General features: G+C 32.3%; 1 protein-coding gene across 4 annotated transcripts in view; it reads left to right on the forward strand.

Annotated features, from left to right (window-relative positions):
- LOC147070983 (uncharacterized) overlaps nt 1-22,261 on the forward strand; it is a 944,473-nt gene that overhangs the window by 841,432 nt on the left and 80,780 nt on the right. For 3 of the 4 annotated variants that reach the window (XM_085949029.1, XM_085949030.1, XM_085949031.1), the window contains one exon: nt 15,496-15,570. In XM_085949029.1, the coding sequence (XP_085805155.1) occupies nt 15,496-15,570 (75 nt within the window). Of the gene's footprint in view, nt 1-15,495; nt 15,571-16,149; nt 16,507-22,261 lie in introns of those variants that run through there. The other variant, XM_085949032.1, reaches the window with a different exon arrangement.

The raw sequence follows: 22,261 nt of genomic DNA on the forward strand, positions 1-22,261 counted from the left end.
ATCCGTAGCACATGTCTATCCATGTGCACGGCTGGTTTAACCCAATCTGATTTATTTAAAATTTGACAGTAATAAAATTATTATTGTTTTATACCAAGATTCAAATTTTACTTATTTTTTACATAATAAGTATAGTGAAAATTACAAATTATTAATTTAAGACGTTCACAACATGACATTTGGAAACATATTAGATCAGTATTAAGTTGTTACACAGTAGAAAAGTGTAAATACAAACAAATATAAATTAGATACAAGGAAGTATACCGAGTGAGCTAAACATACCATATTTTAAGAATTTATAAAACAACGTCCACTTAATTCTCATCCTCACATAGGTAGAATATATTAATAGCCGAAGCGATTTGGTTGAACATAGTTATTGCTCTCCCAATTGGCATCACCAATGGCAGGTTAGTTATGCTCCTTGGGAGAACAAACAACTGATCGTCCCAATTTCTAAGATGGTTATCATGGATACCAAGAATGTTGCACGTATATAGTGCTGCTGCATTTATTTTTGGGACATAAAAGTGCATAAAACGTGTGATTGCCTTCCCCCTGGGAAAATGTTACTTTCAATTTAAATGTATCTGCCCTCTAACCAGCAAATTATTTCCATTCAGCGCATTTCTTTATTAGTAAGTAATATCTAAGTGATTCCTTAACGTTGTACAGAACCGACAGAGATTCATCGAGTAAATTAAATTGGGAAACACTGTTGTACACTATCGTCTATCGGCCTTGTCGCATCTAAATAATTGGTTAAATACTACGCGCGTAAATAAATAATAAACTTCGCGGCACTGAATATAATTAATAATAAATGTGCAAAAATAAAACACAACCGGTTGATAAAATATAATTGCATAGTGGATAGATAAACGCGTATAATTGCTATGGGACGGGATCGAAACAACGCCCGGTCCGTATTTAATCTTACGCTAAGGTTTTAATCGATAAGGCAAACATAGGAAAACTGGAGGCCTTTCGGTTTTATCATCGAGAGAATTATTTATTCTCGAGTCACACCTAGAAATCTACGCAACTCGGCTATAATAAATATTTATATTTAATCAAATAGTACTTGCAAATGAGTAAATCATCATACGCTCTGTTGGCGGTTGTACTTTTAATAACAGGGGGTGTTGATACAAGGATTAGTGTATTGTCAATGTGTTCTTTGATTATACAAATCTTTTAATGTCGCAAAACGAACGTGATTGTTTACATGTGAGAATGTCTCTTAATATTTGCGAATACTTTCAAATACACTGTGACTTGTTGATTACAATTTAGTACGTATTTGTCGTCAGCATAGTTAAATATACTGGCAGTGCTCATCAGTCATAAGCGCGGCTTAAGCGTCGGTCTATAGCCTCGTGGGTCCCAGGTTCGAATTCTGGTTCTGGCATGTACACATATTGTTTTTCAATTTGTGCATGAGTCAGAGTATGCACCTAATATGTTGAGCAAGTGGCTGACATCCATTTCTCGATAAAACAAAATCTGTCCACTCTGTGGGAGGCACATATGATATTATTAGGATCGGACATGATCGGAAGGAAGTTGTGATTGAAATTTAAATTGATCTAAACAGGGTCCTGTTTTTTATAAAATTGAAAATTTTCGTCATTCTTCTGACTTGAAATGTGTTAGATAAAACCGTCCAGACGAAACATGTCCACACTTTTTTTCTCAGGTATCTACCTATCTTGGATTCAATCCACCACATGCCGTATCTTGCAAAGTATAACGTATCTAGTCAGCCCAACCATTCTTTTGATTTAGAGACCAAAAGGAACTATTTTCTAAGACTGTAGTTGAGGTTTTTTTTTTTGTTTTCTTGAATACTATTTAACTATATTGGTAAAATAAATACGTTTGTATATCCCAATACGGGATATGTCCCGTTTCCATCCTTCACCACATAGTCTTTCCTCGGTCGCTTCCGCTGGGGTATCCACTTGGTCATGATCATAGATCTTCTGCCGTATGGCAATCGTTCAATATGACATGTCCACAAATACAACATAGGTACCGACTACTGGGGCCTTATATTCTAACTTGTGACATTAAGTCACCCGACGACATGACGTAATTGTGACGTAAGCCAATACACGGTCGAGGCAAGCCGCCCAACGCACACGGCTTAAACATGCTGAAACACATATTTGTGTATGGGGACAATGGATAACGCCAGTGTTTGAGCAGCGTTAATTTCTCGAATGCTATTATCACTCCGGTAGTACCTACGTCACAATGATGGCATATGACGTCATGTCGACCGGGCGACTGGGACTCGCAAGTTCTAACATAAGGCCCCTGAGCTATCTACTCGTATATTGAAGAGACTTGAACATTATTAAGGAATTATACCAAAAAAGTGTTTTAAACACAACAAGGAATATAATATTCCTATTATCGTGAAATTGAGTCATATTGATTTATATTTAGTGTTTGCCTATGTGTATCGTATCACCGCCGATGAAGCAAAAAGTCCATAAGCTTCTCGGGTAGGTACATATATAATTATATGACTTACCTACAATATGTTGTCGATGGTAGCTGGATGCAGTCAGCGAACTAAATTTCATGTATACGACAAATTGTCCCAGTTGTGATATCACCAGACAATTCCAACTTCCTGATATTCTCTTTGCTTCTGGCTACTGCTATCCATATGCGGTTTATCGTCAACCAAACTGACTAATTCAATGAACAATTTTAATACTATAAATTGCAACGGTATGCATTTTTAGACGAGGGGATAACTTAATAAATCACTGAGAAGTAAGTAGGTATACAAAATATCAATATACTTGGGTACATAATTATAAAGGTATCGATATATTTTGCTTTATCAAACATAAGCCACATTTCAAAGAGCGCTAAGAAATATGGAAGGCTGTCAAGCCTGGCGTAGAATCATCTTAAATTATCGTATGCGTGCAAAATACCAGGGCACCATCATAATGCAGCGGGAGGTAAAAAATAATAAACGGTTCGTGAGATGCAATTTGTTCGGCGTTCCTCATCCCAAGATCTTTATGAAAGCCTGGCATTAAGCAAAGCGGGTAGTAGGGAAGTAGGAGGTCTGAGGAGGTAATTTCATAGTGGGGTGAGTTATTTGTTTGTGTTTGCATGAGTTTATATGCGCGAGTTGCTATACTCAAGATGTGGAACGGAGATAATGTGTACCTAAGTGAAAGAAATCCGAAGATCCTGTGTACGTGTTATAAACATGGTTTAATGTCTAGACTTGGTATTTTTCTACTGCTGTAAAGATAACACAATATGTAACTAAAACTTATTATCCACAAATTTAATATTGCATCGGTAGATCCATTAAATATTCAATACACAATAACTCTCATTCTCAAATTAAGTCCGTAGCAGGACTTTTATATTTAGGGCATATCTGATTTAGGGAACTACGGATCTTTTCGCTCACGTGCATTCCACATACTCACCTTCCACCCCGGCCTTCCACACCGTAGTACTATGGGTGTGTCAGGCCATGTTATAAAACTCGGCTGTTATCTTATGTTAATATTTATTATGTGTAGGTAGGTATACATGTTATTTCAAAAACATATCACTTGGGACTGTTGAGAGACGTTGTTAAAAAGACGAAACCGGCCCTGGTCGTTACCAAATGTCGTGTAAAAACATGTTATTAGAATTATCAATCTTGTCAACTTTCGTTAATTCGCCTTCTAATTTATAACCCTTTCACGCAAATGTAGTTCATCAGTTTATCAATCCAGCGAACTTTACAATGGCCCGTTGAAGAACCATTACATGACAGATTTTTTCCGGCGATTATCCACTCGTCGAGCGATATGCCCACCCCATTACCATTTTAAAAAAATGTCCTTAAAATTCGTTAGGTAGGTACTTAATTAAATATGATATAATATGTGATTATTATTCCTGGTAAAATATGTATCAGGCGCTTATAAAGTAACATAGATAAATAAATAAGGTTAAAAATACATACCTTTGCGAACACAATACGATGATCTTGGCGGTAAAATAACAAAGAACAAAGTCTTTAGAAGATTTACATCTCATTATAATATTATTGAAACTTAGACGGGCCGCACACTAAATAAGTATATTATTTTAACGAAATCAAGGGGAATAATACAAAATGTTTTAATATGACCATGTGAGTATCTTCTTCTTGGTTAGTCGTTCTCTCGTGGTTGAGGATCGTGACCACGTTTAAATTCTGTGATAATTTGAGCGATTAAAACTTTCCACCCCTCTCGAATCTCTCCAGGTAACCTGATCCGCACCGAACAATATGTGGTGATTCACAATAATTATGGATCAAGTCCAATTTTCATAAAATTCGATTTTTTGTTTCAGTGGTTAGATAAAACAGATTTCTATATTGTGTGTTTATATCACATTCGTAGCTCTTCAATTTTCCGCATAAATCGCAATACCAGTATTGATAAGAATGATAAGACATCAAATTGAATGTGACCCATGTCCATTTTGACAGTACCTTCAGCAGTATAAAGAGGTGCTAACATTAATTAATATTAATAAAGCCTGAATACACGTTATGTTTTGTCTGTTTATTTAAATTGATTCATGTACTATCAAAATATGGTAAGTATTGATACCAAATATCATAATGCCTAAATCCCCCATCAAAAATCCTCCAATCGACAGAGTTGGGAATATAATGATAATATTATTGTAACTGTAAATGAGTCAAGGCTAGACCAGGATGCACAGTGAAACAAACAAAAAGAAAGTACCGTTATCTGTTTCTGGGCGGACGAAGGATCGAAAGTAGGTACGGTCAGTCGGTAATCTACCGTTGAGCCTTGAACGTCGCCTCTAAATACGATTTGCCACCTCTTTGCGCCAAAGCGTGCGTTTACAAATGTTATTAATAATTAATTGTTACTTGTGAAGCGAAATATTCTTATGTAATGTCCCTGAATCAGTCTTTTTAATAAGTGGAAAAGTGTAAATCAACACCCTACGTAAACCCATACCCATCAGTATATACAGTGAAAATCGTGAATTTTACAAAAAGAGTTTTAACTTTAAGTCTAAATATCTCAGGATCCATTTTGATGGACTTGATCCATAATTATTGTGAACCACCTATGTTTAAAAAACCGTCAAATCGCAATGCGTCGTCTTCGAGACGCTTTCATATTATGAGGAATATATTGGGTTTTATAAAAGTTTCTATCAACAAATCTGTATTTTTTCATTCGATAGAAAGTCAATGTTATGGTTGTTTACTTGGTTTACATAAAATAAGTACTTTTATCACTCGGTAGTCACACATGCACATAATATATAAAAAAATATTTTACAACAGGTGTTTCGCTCAAATGATGAGCTTTTCATTCTTGTGTCATTGTCATAATATAATATAAGAGGGTATTGTCTTTGTGTTCTGCACCAGTGTCAGCTTACGATAATTTAAGACTGCGTGAGAGTGTGCGGCGTAACTAATGGCCACCTTTACCTGCGTGAGTATTTCAAATTAATTCGGATCCAATTTGAAAAATGGAAATGTCATTCACGACACTAATCACTGTGGCTCTCAGATCTTGGTGTGATAAAATATTTATTGTTTATCTTAAGGTGACATATTATATCATCTGAATTTATTTTCTTGGCAAATGATGACGACGCAGTGTTATTTTAATCATGCTCATTTTTTTCATCATATCCGATACATCAATTATGTAAATTATATCAATTTAAATTATATTTATATGACGTTTGTCGTATGTATATAATGCAACGTATCTCAATTTAAATTTGTCTATATGTAGTGGCGGCTCGTCAATATGCACTGCGGAACTGCAGCACCTCCAAGCAAATTGAGAAAAATGTAATATTATAATATAAGTACATAAATTTATGTAAGTATATTATATGAAAATATAAATATTATTTAAGCGTGTATTAAGGTCGCCCGCGCACCGATACATCCAATAATTATCATACACCGCGATACTAATACCAGAAAGTGACGCATCGCGTGATTTTGTGCAGTACCTTTTTCGACGGAATATGCTCGAGCGGGCGAAGGAGGGGCGCGGGGAGCGAGGCTCGCAGCTAGGAGCTTGATCTTGTACTGCCACTCAGGCAGTATTTCGTGGTGCAACGGCTCTGAGCGCGACAGCTGTCGAGAGCAACGAAAAGGCGATGAGACCTTTTTTCAAGGAAAATTAAGTAAAAATACATATAATGTTTAATTTTAATAATTTTGATGTCAATGGTAAAATATAATCCAAATAAACATTTATTTTTATTTTTAATCAACCGCATCACCCCCAGAAATAATATCCACGAGCCATAGTATAGACAGTGATACTGTATATGTACAAATTGAAGACATAGCCCTTTTCGATAATTATTTATTCCTATCCATAATCATATGTACAATGGGTTGATTAAAAAACAAACCCAACCAACGTCCAAAACAACGGTCAACCGGTTCAACGTCAATAACATTATAGATTTAACGAAAAAAGTCTAACTATAACGGAGTTTTACCTACCGAGTTTTTATTAATAAAATATATATTTTAAATTATAATCAAATTACTTTATTCACTTTGTCTTCGGCCGCAATTTTTTATTTCGCTGAATGGGCCACAAGTCAGTAACACATTTTAAGTATAAACAGACATCAACAATTTGAAACATCAATGTTTTTTACTAAAATACATTGATATCACTGTGTTCTTAGTTTGTGTTTAGGTTTCATTATATTGCGGCTCGTTATTATTGTGTAATTGAAATATCATGTGTATTCGCAAGTTTGTAATTGAAAATGCTTTATAAATTCTTCTGTCTAGTGATCTAATCCATAGAGTACTGACTACCAACCTTCTTTTTTTTTAAATCGCGATATTAATCCACATTTGTATTCAAATATCAATAGAACAGTAAACATTTATTATGTAATAAAATGTGGATTCACTCATCACATTTGTATTCCCTTTATTGTTTGTAAAATGTCATACATTACACTGTTCTGTAATGGGTTTACTTTTACATTAGCAAACATTACATTTGGATTATCATTACTAGCATCTGTTTATAAATATCGATATTCATGGGTTGGGAATATGTTACCCGAATATTGTATATAGCAATCTTGTTATTATAATGCCAAATACCTAAGTGCTTACCTACAACATATACGTGATATAATATAATAAACGTAGACTATGATTACTGTACCAATCTACCAATTCTATATTTTAACAATATATATATAATGATTAATGACTAACAAAAAGTACACAGTGTAATGCAGCTATTTAATCCTAAGTGTCTGACCGATTTCAAAATAGAGCAAGTATTGTCAGAGCCAGAATGTCACATAAGCGGGACTGGAAGGCTATTGACCGTGGCTTGAAATGCATCAAAAAATTATTCTTCGACGCGAACGAGTTTTTCCTATATGTCCAAACTTGACGAACCAAACATAAGTATGTACCTACATATGTTTGGTTCCTTTGAAAAGCGGAACGCCAGCGCTATCTGTGATTTGGATCTGTCAACCGGCCCAGAGTTATTTGTTATTATTTATATATTATTAATGCAACAGCAGAGATAAAGAAAAAATCGGGCGGCATTAGTTTTATCCATGTAAGAGGTCCCCAAAATTTGTCGTCACTAGTTATCATTATTCTAATACTTTAAACAGCGTCACTCATTTATCTTACTTATTCTTCTTATTCGATGGTGCTATATCCATCAATTTTCTGCCTGTCGTCCACTAGCAATAGTCCCACATTGTCTCTTCCACCTTGGTAATCAGGAGGAATTCAGGAGTCGCTCACCCTTATCATTAATTTTAATTCTTACGGGCTCCAAATAAGAACTCTGCCATCTTTGCCAATGTTGATTGCCAGGTACACATAATCTGATAATAACGAGCTGAAAGTCTGGAAGTCACATATTCAATATTTTACAGGAGAGCAGTTTTAACATAGTTAATCTAATCTAGTTAAAATACTTACGTTTTGACTAAAACTCCGTATGTTGGACTTCCGCACTTTTGGAACTAATCTTTTTGCTATCTTAAAGAAAACATGACTTAAATTGGACTATCGTCGTTTTAGAAGTAAGTGTTTTGAAAACCATGTGTCATTGGACTCCTAAATTTTCAGCATTAATAAATCGTGAATACACATTTAAATCTACATACTTTACTCAAAAATGTAACTTCCACACTTTAAGCTCTAAGGTACAGCTGATATACCTACTACCTACTATCTAAGAATAACACTATCAGGTGTTTTTTCTTACACCTCTTATGTTAATATAATCGATTTACCATTACACCTATATAAAATATAAGTGATACAATATCTACACAGTATTCTTCGTCTTGTGCTATATCCTATATGAGGTCGGATTCTATCAGGGAAATGTTTAGATACTTCGTCACCTGCTATCCGGAACAGTTTGGTAGAGCTACACACGTCGGTGGGGCTGTCAGTCAAATGACCAGAGATCATAATGAAATGACATTTCAGGTTACGAAATATTCTTGGAACACCGTGCATTCGTATATTTATAATTGGCCATGAGTGTACCCAGTGTTTCTGCCTTCTTATTTTCTTAAACTTCAATACAAAGTCGCTGTTCATTTGTCTTAACATGTGCAATGCCGTTTATTCATTTATACAGGCGACTGCATCGCATCATTGACACGGCTGTGTGCAAGGAGAGACTTGCAACATGACTATGTCCATGCTTTGTGTCGTCTTTCAGTGTGCATTCATTGATAGAAGTCCTAAAGATTTTTACGATACATCGAGTCGATTAATGTCACTAAAATGTACAATAACATTATTATATTAAAAAAGGTAACACCTAAATACAAACAAAGAACAAAGGAGTTTATAACATTATGTATGTCTAAAAAAGTGTCTTGATAATAAAAAATATTCTTTAATAATATTCTCTTCAAAGATTGAACAGCTCAGTAGAGAATATGCTCGGCTTAAGTCTTATACTAAAGGTCGAAGCTCTAAAAAATAATGCAGATGGATAGACTAAAATGTCGCCTGAGCTAGATTATTTATTACTAAATAATACAATGAAAAAATGCGCTCCACTTTTCAAACCATTTGTTTATTCATATTATTGACACGATGCTTTCTCTATATACGTATCTGTTGTAAAAACAAAGCTTTTACAGTGATGTTTAAAAACTATTTTTACCGTACCTAGGTATTCCTCATTCTTGGCACTTACAATTACAATTTGAGGAAACCGCTTGACACAGTGACAAGAGGAATCGTATTTGGTTTTTTGGCTGTCATCGTGTGTTTTTTTCCACAATGTTTCGGGCTCCTTGCAGATACCATTCTCAAGAGATAATAAATTGATATGTAACGTAGCGTGTATGAATGTTGTGGGCATGTCGAAAGTGTGTCACAACCGAAAGAAGGGGCTTCCTCAAACAGTGACAACTCAAAAACCAAGTATGATAATCTGACCAACCGTTTAGGTAGGTAGGTTAATTATCGCTTAATGAATTGACAAACTTTTTGGGATGTTTATGGCCAAAATAGCATGACAAAAAGGGCGGAACGTAGATCTATCGAATAGCGCGATCTTGTGCATGCTGTGTGCTCCAAAGTGGAAACGTGGTCAGGTGATGTAGTATTTAAAAAATATGGACTCGCGGAAAACTCACCCTGACAGTTGAATTCAAACGAAAATATTCAGTTGCTGCATTTACCAAGAATGAATTAAAGTAAAAATTCACTGCTGGAAGTAAGTCTTCTGGCACTCGTGAACTAGAATTATTCAAAAAGTATATATTTTAATATACTATAAATTAACTATATATAGATCTTTATAGATTAGGATGATGTTTTAACCTTATAACTAATGTTAATTTCTGAACAATTAGTACCAGGGCAACATATACGGTAGGAGATTGATTTAAGAGTTTAAATATCTGTCATATAACATACTACAATGAGTGACAGATAATTCAACATGTGACATCTAAAAGATTTGACAATATTCGTGACATGGTTTGCGGAACCTGCATGGCAAGATTGCTAGATTATAATAATACTCTACCTATACTACTTAAGTGTCCTAAGTAAATGTTTGGAGTTTTTCTATTCAACATACAGTAATTAAAACTACTGAGGTATGCATACACTCACAATAATATTCTCAGTATGAATTCCGAAATTTTTATCACATTTGCATAAGTACAAATAGGTACCTACATACATGGAACAATATTTTTTTATATACTTAATATAACATACAATATTTTGTCATGTATATTATATACTTCATCTTCATGGTGTTATCGAGGATGCATCCATTATTCATGGCTTCCGGTTTTCAGCTGTAGTTTTCCAGTTTTGAAGACCCGATATGGCATGGTGGGCGTCTTTATTAATAACTCATTTAGTGCTAACACCGCGACTGGCGCGTTCGGAGTACTTGGCCATTATATATAATTAACGTCTTATTTAAATGTGGTTAAATAAAAGTTCATCTGTGATTGTGTTTTAATGCAATCAAGCCATCTCAATTTTGGTCTTCTTTTTTTATGCCGCCTGGTTTGCTGTGATTACATTTTTTAGGGGATGCGTTTCCTCACAGAACAGATAATACATATAATTCCGATAGGCTATATTCAATACAATACATTTTGATGCAGGGTTTTGAATATGTGAGTGTCCTACGAAAATGAAACACGCATTATGCACGTGCAATAGTGTGTGTAATGCACAAATATTAAATGAGCGTCAATGCATAAACCTAGGGCAGATGATAGTATTCGACGTACGACGTATTCTTGACACGTGTTTTAAGTTTATCACGGATTATTCCTTACTCGAGATTGGTTACCTGCTACTCCTTACTCGTTAGGTATTTCAATTTCCATTATTTCTGAGTTCCCTGCGTTTCGTCCATTCTTCTGAAATTCATGTTAATTTTGGAAAACGGCATTGTTAAACTATATGAAATAAACAACTTCTCAGCCGTAATTCCACGTTGATAAAACTGAAAACTAAGGGTATTTATTGTATGGTGGGTCAGCGCAGTATAAACGCTCGAATTGGACAATTTTACGAACCGAAGCGCTCGTACATAATTGTCCTCAAATATTAAAATATGTATGTATCATATTATCAAAATAAGTATAAGTAGGTATTAGATTTTTTTGTTATATACCTACCTACATGCCAAGCTAAGACGGTCAATTAGAATAGCAGTCTTTAAACTTATGCAATACAAGATTATAGCATAATGTTGGCGGCGCCACGGACAGAAATCGAGGTGTAGGTAGGTACATCTCGCCATAAATATATATATATATTTTAATGTAATACGTCAAGTTTCGTATAAATTAAAAACAATATATAAAGTAAATTAATTTTATTACTTTTTAATAATTTACGAACCGGTAAGCAATATTTTTTTATCCATGATACGGAGCGATAATCTCGGGGAATTCACGAAATGTGCTCCGGTCCGTTCCAGTCAATTTCGAGCACTGAATTCGATATTCCCAGAAACAGATTGACGTTGTTATGCTTGTATATGGATATGAAGCCGCAGGTGCAGGTAAAGGGAGAGTTTTGGATGGTACATCGTCGGGTATTTTTACGGTATAAAAAAACCCTCTGTTTCCCATTTGTAATCATTATTTGAATTACTATTATTTAGATAATGTACTACAATTACTTGATGCATGTTCAGAGAATCTTTGATCTTCTAAACTGTGCATTATAATTTATAATAGCTTATTTATAATAATATTATTCAGATAAAACAAAACATAATAATAATTTATAGAAGTGTTCGAGTGTTTGTTTTCTAGCACCATTAATCATTTTCCTACCCGTAATCAGTAATCGCGCCGGTATCTAAGACAACAAAATATTCAAATCGGTATTCAATTAGTGTAATGATTAAGCTTGTTGCCATAATATACTATCAATTTTTATTTCACAAATGATCTTAAAGGTGGAATTATATACGATAAATCATTGCGTTTCCTTGGGGCAATATGAATCAAAATTGCTGAGAGGAAACCGGTTTCGCGTTCCTAGAAACGTATTATCAAGCCGTTTCTTCTTTTTCGATTCGTGCTTTATGCAGGGCTGCCATCTTTAACCATAATCGCTTCCAAGACTATTTATTATAGACTGATCAAGTTAATATACCTTTTATTGGCCGTATTTTCTGTTGAATCATATAAACTTGACTTGACTAGCTTAATCGATCAAAAGAATTTGTACTTGATAGAAATACTGAATAATGAAATGTCATTTCATATTTATTTCGATAGTAACGCACGTATATATTATTTAATAATTTAGTTGCCAATAATGGTATCGAAATAACGTTTCATACAAAACAGAATTAACTAAAAATGAATTCAATTATACTTAAAGATGGCTAAAAGTATAAAAAAATGCATTGGCATCGTGTTCTGATATATTCTAAAAGTTTCAAATGTCTAGCTAGCCGGGAAGTTAGATAAAAATCGATTGCAAGTTTTGTACCGGACAAACAACCACCGTACAAATGAGAATACGACCTAAGTTAAAAAACGCTGTAACGATGTAAAATACAGTTTTTTATACAAAGAATAACGATAACATTTAATAAGGTATGGCCACTAAATGCAAAGGTACAACATTTTAATTATTAAGGTACCCACCTAATCTGCGTTCAAAACTGTGCATTTTTTTTATGAATTACACTTAGCTTGAATGGTGATTATGTCATCTTGTGACCGTCTTGAACTAAAAAATGGTAATGTTCAATCATTTTACTAACCTTAATCATGAATTTTTGACTGAAAAATTTCACGGAGTTTTTGTCAAAACTATTTATAAATATATCGTAATAAATATTTATGATAATGAATTTAATTGGGGTTTACATATTAGAAGTTGATTAGAATTGTTTGTTAAATCTTTATTTTTCAATTCCTAAATTGTTGAATAAATAAAGATATTCTTTAAAAAACATTGCTTTATGTCAGTGGTTTCCAAGCTTTATGTTACTACGCCTCCCTTTAAAAAAAACTAATCTTGGCGCCTCCCCCCCTTTATTTCATTAAATAATACATACACCTTTTTAAATAGTCAACAGTGTACTAATACAAAAATGAAAAAAACAAGGTTTTACTAAGTACTTATACCTATATTCATTTTTAAATTAATTTGTTTTTCATGCGATGAATGTGCTTGTTTATTAGCACAATCAATTTCAATAGTAGTCAATCCAAATTTATCATCGTTCATTGACAAATGGATTCTATCATGGGCCCCACATCCTGAAGCGGGCCCCAAGATCAGGATCTTTCAACCACATATTTAAAATTTATATAAGAAAATGAATCACTATTTTCACTCCCAAGATGTTTCGTATTGACTCTCACAATATTTAAGTAGGTAGCTTGATGAATTATTGTACGAATATAGGTCGTTGGCCATTTGCTCGACTGTCGATGTCCATGGCATGAAATGAAATACATAAGTATATGTATTTATTAAAAGAAAAAACACAATACAAACTTAATACACTGGTTAAAACACAATACACTTACTTCATTATTCTCATGTTTTTTTTCTCTGTGAGGTTAGCGAATATCGCATATAAATTAATAATATGTAGTTATTCTCAATGAGTTATTTTGGTTTGTATAAACAAACATTACGAAGAACGAAATTAATCTACCTACTTACATTTCAATGTAAACATTACACAATAATATTATTGTCTTTTATCGTATTTTTTGTTATTTGGGTGGCAGCCCTATTTAAAGAATCAAAACATCATAACTCGCAATGGCAAAATTTAATATTATTAGAATCCCACTTGCGAATTTCTCGCCACTCAATCAACGTAGTAATAATTATTCATTAGTGCAGAAATATTCTGTGATAAAAGCACAGAGCAATTAATTATTATAAGAACTCATTGAATTTAATCCAAAATGATTATCGATGATTCCTGTGCCTTTTAAACCAGATCAAAAACTTGTGGACTTTATGATAAAATTATAAGATTTCGACCTAATACTATTTTTGGGATAGGTTCGGTTCCGTTCATAATGGCGTATTTATTCATTTTTCATCGGTCTTTACCTACCAGAGGCACCTAGCGGAAAAATACGAAGCTTGAAATTTGAGACATTTTTTTGATATAAGTAATAAGTATGGGTAATATGTATCTGAAAAAAAAAGAAAAATATTTTTTATTTAAGTCAAAGATAATAATTGATTGATTGATTGATAACAATTATTATATTATTGTAAAAAATATAATAACATGTGAATTTGTTGAATCGGACTCCATCTCAGTATTACATATATTTTATGGTCATATGTATTATTAAAGTTTAGTTTATTAAGTTTTCTAAGCATCGTTCACGAGATTTTTGACTAATTCATAGTTTTAATATTTTTTTTATACTTATTTATTTTAAAAAACATCGTTTTTTATAAAAATATAAATGTTTATCTATACTTAACTTGAAATCCTTTTTATTTACTTATATCAATTTTTATTTAGATAATATGGTCCCAATATTGAAGCTCGTTTTGATATAAATAAACAGGATTTCAAGTTATGCACATTTATAATATTTTTATACAAATCGATGTTTTTTTAAATAAATATAAAAAATATTAAAACTATTAATTAGTCAAAAATCTTCTTAATACTTCTTCAATAATACACATGACCATAAAATATAAATGTAATAATGAGATGGGGTCCGATTCAACAATTAAATTCACATTTTTACAATTATAAGTTTATCTTTGAATTAAAATAAAAAATATTTTTCTTCTTAATTTTTTCAGATACATATTTATTCATTAATACAGTTGAAATTGTAAATTATCAAAAAAATGTCTCAAATTGCAAGCTTCGTATTTTTCCGTTATATGCCTCAGTGGGTCTATTCTATACTTATCGAACACTAAATTGATAAATAGTATCAAACTTAGGGTAGGTTTGTATCAAAATATTAGCACTTATTGTAACAATTACACGTAGCCGGTTTTTATTGTTGCAATAAGTGCGATATTTTAACAGCAGCAAGATAGGTGCTGTTAAAATATAGCACTTATTGCAACAATAAAAACCGGCTTCGTGTAATTGTTACAATAAGTGCTAATATTTTGATACAAACCTACCCTAAGTTTGATAATATTTTTCATTTTATCACTTTAGCGGTCGATAAGCATAGAATAGACCCACTGGTAGGTAAAGACATCACCTTTAGGTCGTCGGGAACGTATTTGTTAAAATTAAACTATCCTATGTTTTTGGTAGGTAGGTACCTATTTAAACCATCAAACCATTGTTTATTTTATTGTTTATTTTAAATTCAGAAATCATGTTAATATATTTTTTTAAATTAATGTTTGTATTATTTACTGTTTTATTACGTGATTTTAATTTAATTTTTTCTTTGTTTCAGTGTTGGGAGAACTGCGAGTTACTGCAATCGAATTTCCAAGTTTGGGGATCCATGTGTCAAGAAAAAGAAATTTGTGTAAGTACATAATTATTATATATATTTTTAATTGCTTTTAATCTGCAGTATTTTGTTTCAAAAAAATGTTTTGAAGGTGTTAATAAAGTTTTTGCCAAAATAAATACCAGGAGCACAGCAAAATACTCGGGAGCTTTCTCTGCAATAAAACACATCGATACGATCTCAATATCGTCCGGCATAGTCCAGTTATCCGCAATACGACAGCCAGCCCAGAGTAGTAATGTTATAATATTTCTCACCTCATCAAATGATATTATGCCCTGATACACAGATAGCCCACCCTAACGACGGTAAAGACCGGCTTACAAGAGAGCACTACTGCATCCAAAATAACAATAATTTTACCAAAAAATATTACAGTAGGTACCTATACGTTTCATTTACATACAAATAATTCAAATGGACGGAGTTGCATTTATTTATTTAATTTTAGTTGATCTCCGTTGTATTTGTGTTGGTAAGGGACAAACTTTTTTTCTTTTATTTCATTCTGCAGTCTCAGGTCGGGGATGCTGACGGTTCTCTCGAGGAATGAAATATCATCATTCACAGATCAGTTCAGTTGTCCCCTTGCCTCCGCGCGGGACGGTTGTTTGCTGTGTGTTGTGTGATCCAGCGTATTGTCACAGACACGCCGCCGTGGTTGCGCGTATTCGAGACACTAAACCCGGCCGTGATAATTTTAATATATTTTTTTTAAATATACAGTCGTGAATTGTGTCAGTAAAATAATAAATATTAAAAATTCGATATTTAAAATATAAAACGTTTACAAAATAAATAGTGAATCTACGTTACAGATGTGATGTGTTTTTTGTTGTTACTGTGTTAAGTTATTGACACCCTGCCGCCATACGTGCGACGATGATGCTCAGAACATCAGTGCCATATAATATTATATTATATCATATTGTGATATATTTCTGGAACCAGGTACCTACATATCTACATTTTTTTAAAATTAAAAATGTGTGTATTTTTTGTAGTCAATCTTCTCCTGTGTATTGTGTTTCATTTTATGTAGTAAATAAATGACGGGTAGAAAGAGAAATACGCAAATACTTATAATAACATAAAATCCCCGAATTGTTATCTGTGCGATCTTATGGTCGCGTATGTGCTCCTGTGAATGTTACCTCAGTACGACCTTAGCTTCCCCCGCCGCAAATTTGCTAAATTATTCCAGTTAGTATTTTGTTTCTCCAAATACCTACAGCAATATTAATTTTGTGAAGCCGCAATATATTATTATTATCTAAAAACTTTGAAGCCTGAATCATTAAAAGATATGGCGTAATAATAAAGTCTACAATGTAGTAATACTATTTGAGCTTACATATTATATTATTTCTGTACATAATTCCTACCCGCGGTTACTTATAGCTATCATAAAACTTTCAATTTTCGGTAAATTTAAGCATAGTTTCAAAGATATATAAACGTATTAGTTGCCTTGCGTGTTTTATTACGGTTTTATTTCACTCACGATTCACTAGTGACTGGAACACCGTAGTCACCGTAGTGTGTATTTTTTTCACAAGGACTGGTTATTCTATATTCACTCGCAAATGGAGTTTATTACGTCACTGTTCTGGCAGAAGACACTAATTCGAAAAAATTACATATTGAGTTAGTTATACTTACCAAAATGTTCCTTATTTCAAACTTTAAATCTTAACCTTATTAGGAAACCTTCCTAATAAATAAAAAGTCTTAATTTTAAAGTCATCCTTTTAACGATTACTTAATAAACTCACATGATAGACTATTTCAAACATTTGAACAACTTCAAAGTCAAATTACTCAAAACTAGTATTCTCCAGTTAGTGTGTTCTGCCAGAACAGAGACGATTATGTGCTCGTGCTCCACAGAGTGAATACATCTTAGATTTTTTTACTTTATTGTTAATAGTAATATATTTATTTACCCACCACATAATTGAAAAAGGTGAACATCTACAGTACAGGTAGAGTGAAAAAATCACATTACATGCGTAATTGAGTTGAAATATGTAGGCATTATTGTTACAGCTGGGTTTTAAATACGGAAACTAATGTTTGAAACAGCTATTACCACAGAACAGATAATAAATAGAATTCCGATAGGCTATTATATCAATACAGTAAATTTTGAAGCAGGGTTTTGAATGTTTGAGTGTCCTACAAAAATGAACCACGCATTATAAACGCCCTATATTTTGCGTAATACTACAATATTAAATGAGCGTCAATGCATAAACTGAGAGCAGTTGTCAGTATTAGACGTATGACGTATTCTTGACGCGTGTTTAGATTTATCCCGTATTCTTCCTTACTCGAGATCGGTTGCCTGCTTCTCCTAACCCGTTAGATATTTCAGTTCCCATTATTTCTGAGTTCTCTAGCTATTACTTACGCTGCAAAGCGGGGCTTATGGTTTTTTTGGTACTAGGTATCTTTACATACTTTGTATGACTCAGTGGCGAAGGGTGGAGGTAGGCTGTTAAGATTCGCTATAAATAGTGCACACTAAACTTTTTTAGTCATATGTATTTGTCTTTATTGAACTAAAACTACAATTTACAGATGGTGTTAGTTAGTTTTTAAAAATCAATTAAACCCTGCCTAAACGAAACCATAATAGTTTTGGTCTAATTTGGGCAATACGACAAAATTGTGCACACTTTTTTATTCATAATTATTTGTTTTCGTTGGATTAAAAATACATATTGCACATATTGTTGGTTATTTTTTTTTAAATTCATTAAGCCCTGCCTAAACGAAACTATAATAAATTAAAAATATTCGTCTATTTATATAATATTCAAAGTTATGTATGATTTAATTGCATAATTTTAGATATTTTATAGATATACATGCATTTTTTGACTATTATCTATTATGGCTTGGTTTCTCAGGGTTTAATTGAATTTTAAAAACTAACCAACACTATCTGTAAATTGTAGTCTTATTTCAACGAAAACAAATATCTATGTCTGAAAAAGTTTAATGTGCACTGTTTATGGCGGATCTTAACAGCCTACCTCCACCCTTCGCCACTGACTATGACTGTCCGTTGTTAGCCATTCGCTCGACCCATCATATCCATATCCTGAATTAAACACAATGTTAAATACAATGTATACATGAGAATAATATTTATAATACTATACACAAATTAATATTAAATATAATTATTGACGCGTAAGATAGCAGCTGTGGTAAGGACACTAGTTTCTTATCTACATGACAATTTTTGATTTTACATACAAAATGAACGATTGTGTGGCCTATGTAATAATAACTAGTACTTTATTGGGAAGACAATATTTTATGACATCTTTAATATAGTTCACCGTTATAAACCCTAAACCTATTTAGGTTTACAATAAGTTAAATAATAAAGCTCTCGCACTTTCCGCAGGGCTTTCGAAAAAGCTCAAGGTGGCACTTCATTTGCTAAATACGTTTCCAGTGGAAGGTCTTTTGTCGTTCACTTCTTAGGATATTCTCGTTCATTTAAATATTACGGTGCTTAAAGCACTTCACTTTAATTTGGCGTCACCGTTTGTTATCGCGATTTCGTCGCCATTGTTGCCCATCAATCGAGAGAAGAGCTTTCAAATTAATAAAATATACTTACTAAATATAAAACCTTGTTTCCTGTTAAAAAAAAAAATTACCATACAACTGTAAGAGTTCCCTGTCGCTGACTGATCCTGAGACCCCCTAAAATAGAAATAAAGCTAAACCAACTAGGTATTAAGTAAAAAAAAATATTTTAATTTGCGTAAGCCACTATGGATTGTAAAAATACAATAGCTAATAACGTTGTAAAAATTAAATTATTTACAATTTACATCTACGAACTCTCTCTCAATTTTTAAGTATAATATTCAAAATCTCAACTCAATATAATTAAGTAACTAGAATTAATAAATAAGTAGCTCATTTTTTATAATCAAACAATCGTCGGCTTCAGGTACTAACTAACCAAAGATAAATTTCGTTACAATTAAAGTAGATATTATAAGACGTATTATTTATTCCTGGCAATCTCAACCAAAATAAATAACCCGCAAGTCAGTATGTATTTTTCAAGCTTTGTTGCGTTTGGCGAGCTACGAACAAGTATACCACCGCCATCTGTGAATAGTTTCTTAAAGCTCTCGACTTGCTTCCATTGAAACACTGTTTTGTTCAGCGGGTATTTTTTATTATATTACTCAATGGCATAGTATTATGAATTATGTACAATTTTATAATTTATTTATATTATAAAACATTAGTTACAGAGTCATGATAATTCATAATATTATTATATAACATCTGCCGAGACCAAAACTTATTATCAACAGAGATAATTATTAATTCATAGTAGGTATAAATACACAATATTGTAATAATTTATCTACTTAGCAATATTTTATGTTAATATTATAATCTATATTTTTTTTATTTTATCTTTAGATGCTTATAATAATCTGATAAATTTAATATATAAATATAAAATGGCAAACAAATGGCTACTACCGACAGACGAGTGTTGCTTGTACTTACTGATTATTTAACTATTTTAATTAAAGCATTACCTATGTATAAGTATAGAAAAATTTATAAAAGACTATTAGATATAAAACGTGCATTCTAAAGATTCTTGAACTGTATTCTTATGCCTATTGTTATAATGTCCATGCTTAGTTTTATATTCAAATATAGTTTAAGGCGAAGTCTTCACTGAGCCTTTTTTAAAGAGGCACCTAGCGGAAAAATACGAAGCTTGCATGACATTTTTTTGATAATTTACAATTTCAACTGTATTAATGAATTAATATGTATCTGAAAACATTAAAAAGAAAAATATTTTTATTTTAAGTCAAAGATAAACTTACAATTGTAAAAATGTAATAAAATGTGAATTTGTTGTATCGGACCGCACCTTATTATTACATACATTTAATGGTCATATTTATTATTAAAATTTAGTTTATTAAGTTTTCTAAGCATCACCTAAGAGATATTTGACTAATTCATAGTTTTAATATTTTTATATCTATTTTAAAAAACATCGATTTTTATAAAAAAAATATAAATGTGTATAACATTAAATCCTTTTTTCCGCTAGGTGCCTCTTTAAAAAAGGCTCAGTGAAGACTTCACCTTAATAAAGTCTTTCGAAGATTGTAAATATTTTTTTTAATATTTCATAGTTTTATTGTATTTTGTGTATTTATATACTTTAAAGAAAATAAATTCAAAACATTAAATAATTTTAATGTATCAGTATGTAGACGATATTGAATGTTTGAGAAAGTTAGATACTAGATGCGCCTAGAAATAATTCACTCTCCTAATGTACTCTTTGTTGTAAGTAAGTTTATCTTTGAATTTAAAATGATGTATTAAATTCTAATTTTGTCTCAAGTTGTCCCCAGTAGCAGTACTACACCCCCCTCGTAGTAATAGTACCGGCACATTTTTCTCTGCCTGTAAAAATGTAACATAATATTAATATAACTAATTAATATAACTAAATTAATAATCCTAGTCCGCGCCATTTTCTCCCGAATTTCTTGTTTATTATGCTTCGAAAAATTATTTATTATGCTTAACTTGCTCGTAGATATTTAAAACAACTTTTCCGCTGAAAGCATGGCATGCTGTATCGCATTTAAAACGGAAAAGTAATAAGAGCAAAGTTAGGAATTTAATCTAGGCGAGTACCTACCTACTATCATAATATAACGTGCATCAGAGAGTATACTTGTGTACGCTTTATAAGCAAAACTTATGAAAACTTTGGAAAACCTGGTCGTGACAGTCATTGGAAAGTATATTATACGATATTATAATATTAATAATAAGTATAAAAATGCTCGCTGGTTGAGGAAAATTCTCTATTTTAGGAAGAGTGCAGTTACTAGCTACACCTGTTAACGAAATTACGAAGCATGCTATTTAATAAATGGTGTCCTTTTTTAAATCACAACCTAAATAGTTAATATATTATGTAACAATATTTAAAATTAACATAAAATAAAGCAATTAAAAATATAACATTGTAACGACGTTTACGTTTTAATTATGACGTTTTTACATCATGGTTAATTAATTAACTTAAGTAGTATTTAAGTTAATTCTACCCACATTGCAATGCGAGTAATCTTTATAAGTAATCCAATAAAATTATCAAGTTTTTGCAGATATTCTGCAAAACGCGTTCATTTTAGCATTTAGAAAAATCACTTTCATTTATCTGGAAATATTTTGATATTACTGTCACATTCGTTCACATGATCAGTGACGTCCCTAGACAAAATGCCGCCCCTGAGCAACGCCAAAATAACGCCCCGTTTTTTATACAGTATTTTTATCATCCGTGCACGTGTCGTTTCTGGTCGCCATGGACGTTGAAGGGTTACGGAAGTAAACTAGATATCGCGAACGCGACAAAAAGTATTACAGTCCTGTTTAACCTTTTATGTTAATTAATACATTTTGTTTCCAACCAATGAGCTGATTTTTTTATGTAAAGATATTTTCGTTATTAGGTATTACCTTAAAATTAGGTTTAAGTAGCTATTTCTATATATATTAAATGATTCTCCTCGATTTGTCGCCCTTCGAGTAACTGCCGCCCCCAAGCGACACTCAATCTGTCTACATCCCTACGGGACGTCACTGCACTTGATGCACAACTTTGAAGAAT

Source organism: Rhyacophila brunnea, unplaced genomic scaffold (assembly GCF_057557595.1).
Source record: "Rhyacophila brunnea isolate RB1 unplaced genomic scaffold, BYU_Rbru_1.0 scaffold_21, whole genome shotgun sequence".
Classification (NCBI taxonomy): Eukaryota; Metazoa; Arthropoda; class Insecta; order Trichoptera; family Rhyacophilidae; genus Rhyacophila; species Rhyacophila brunnea.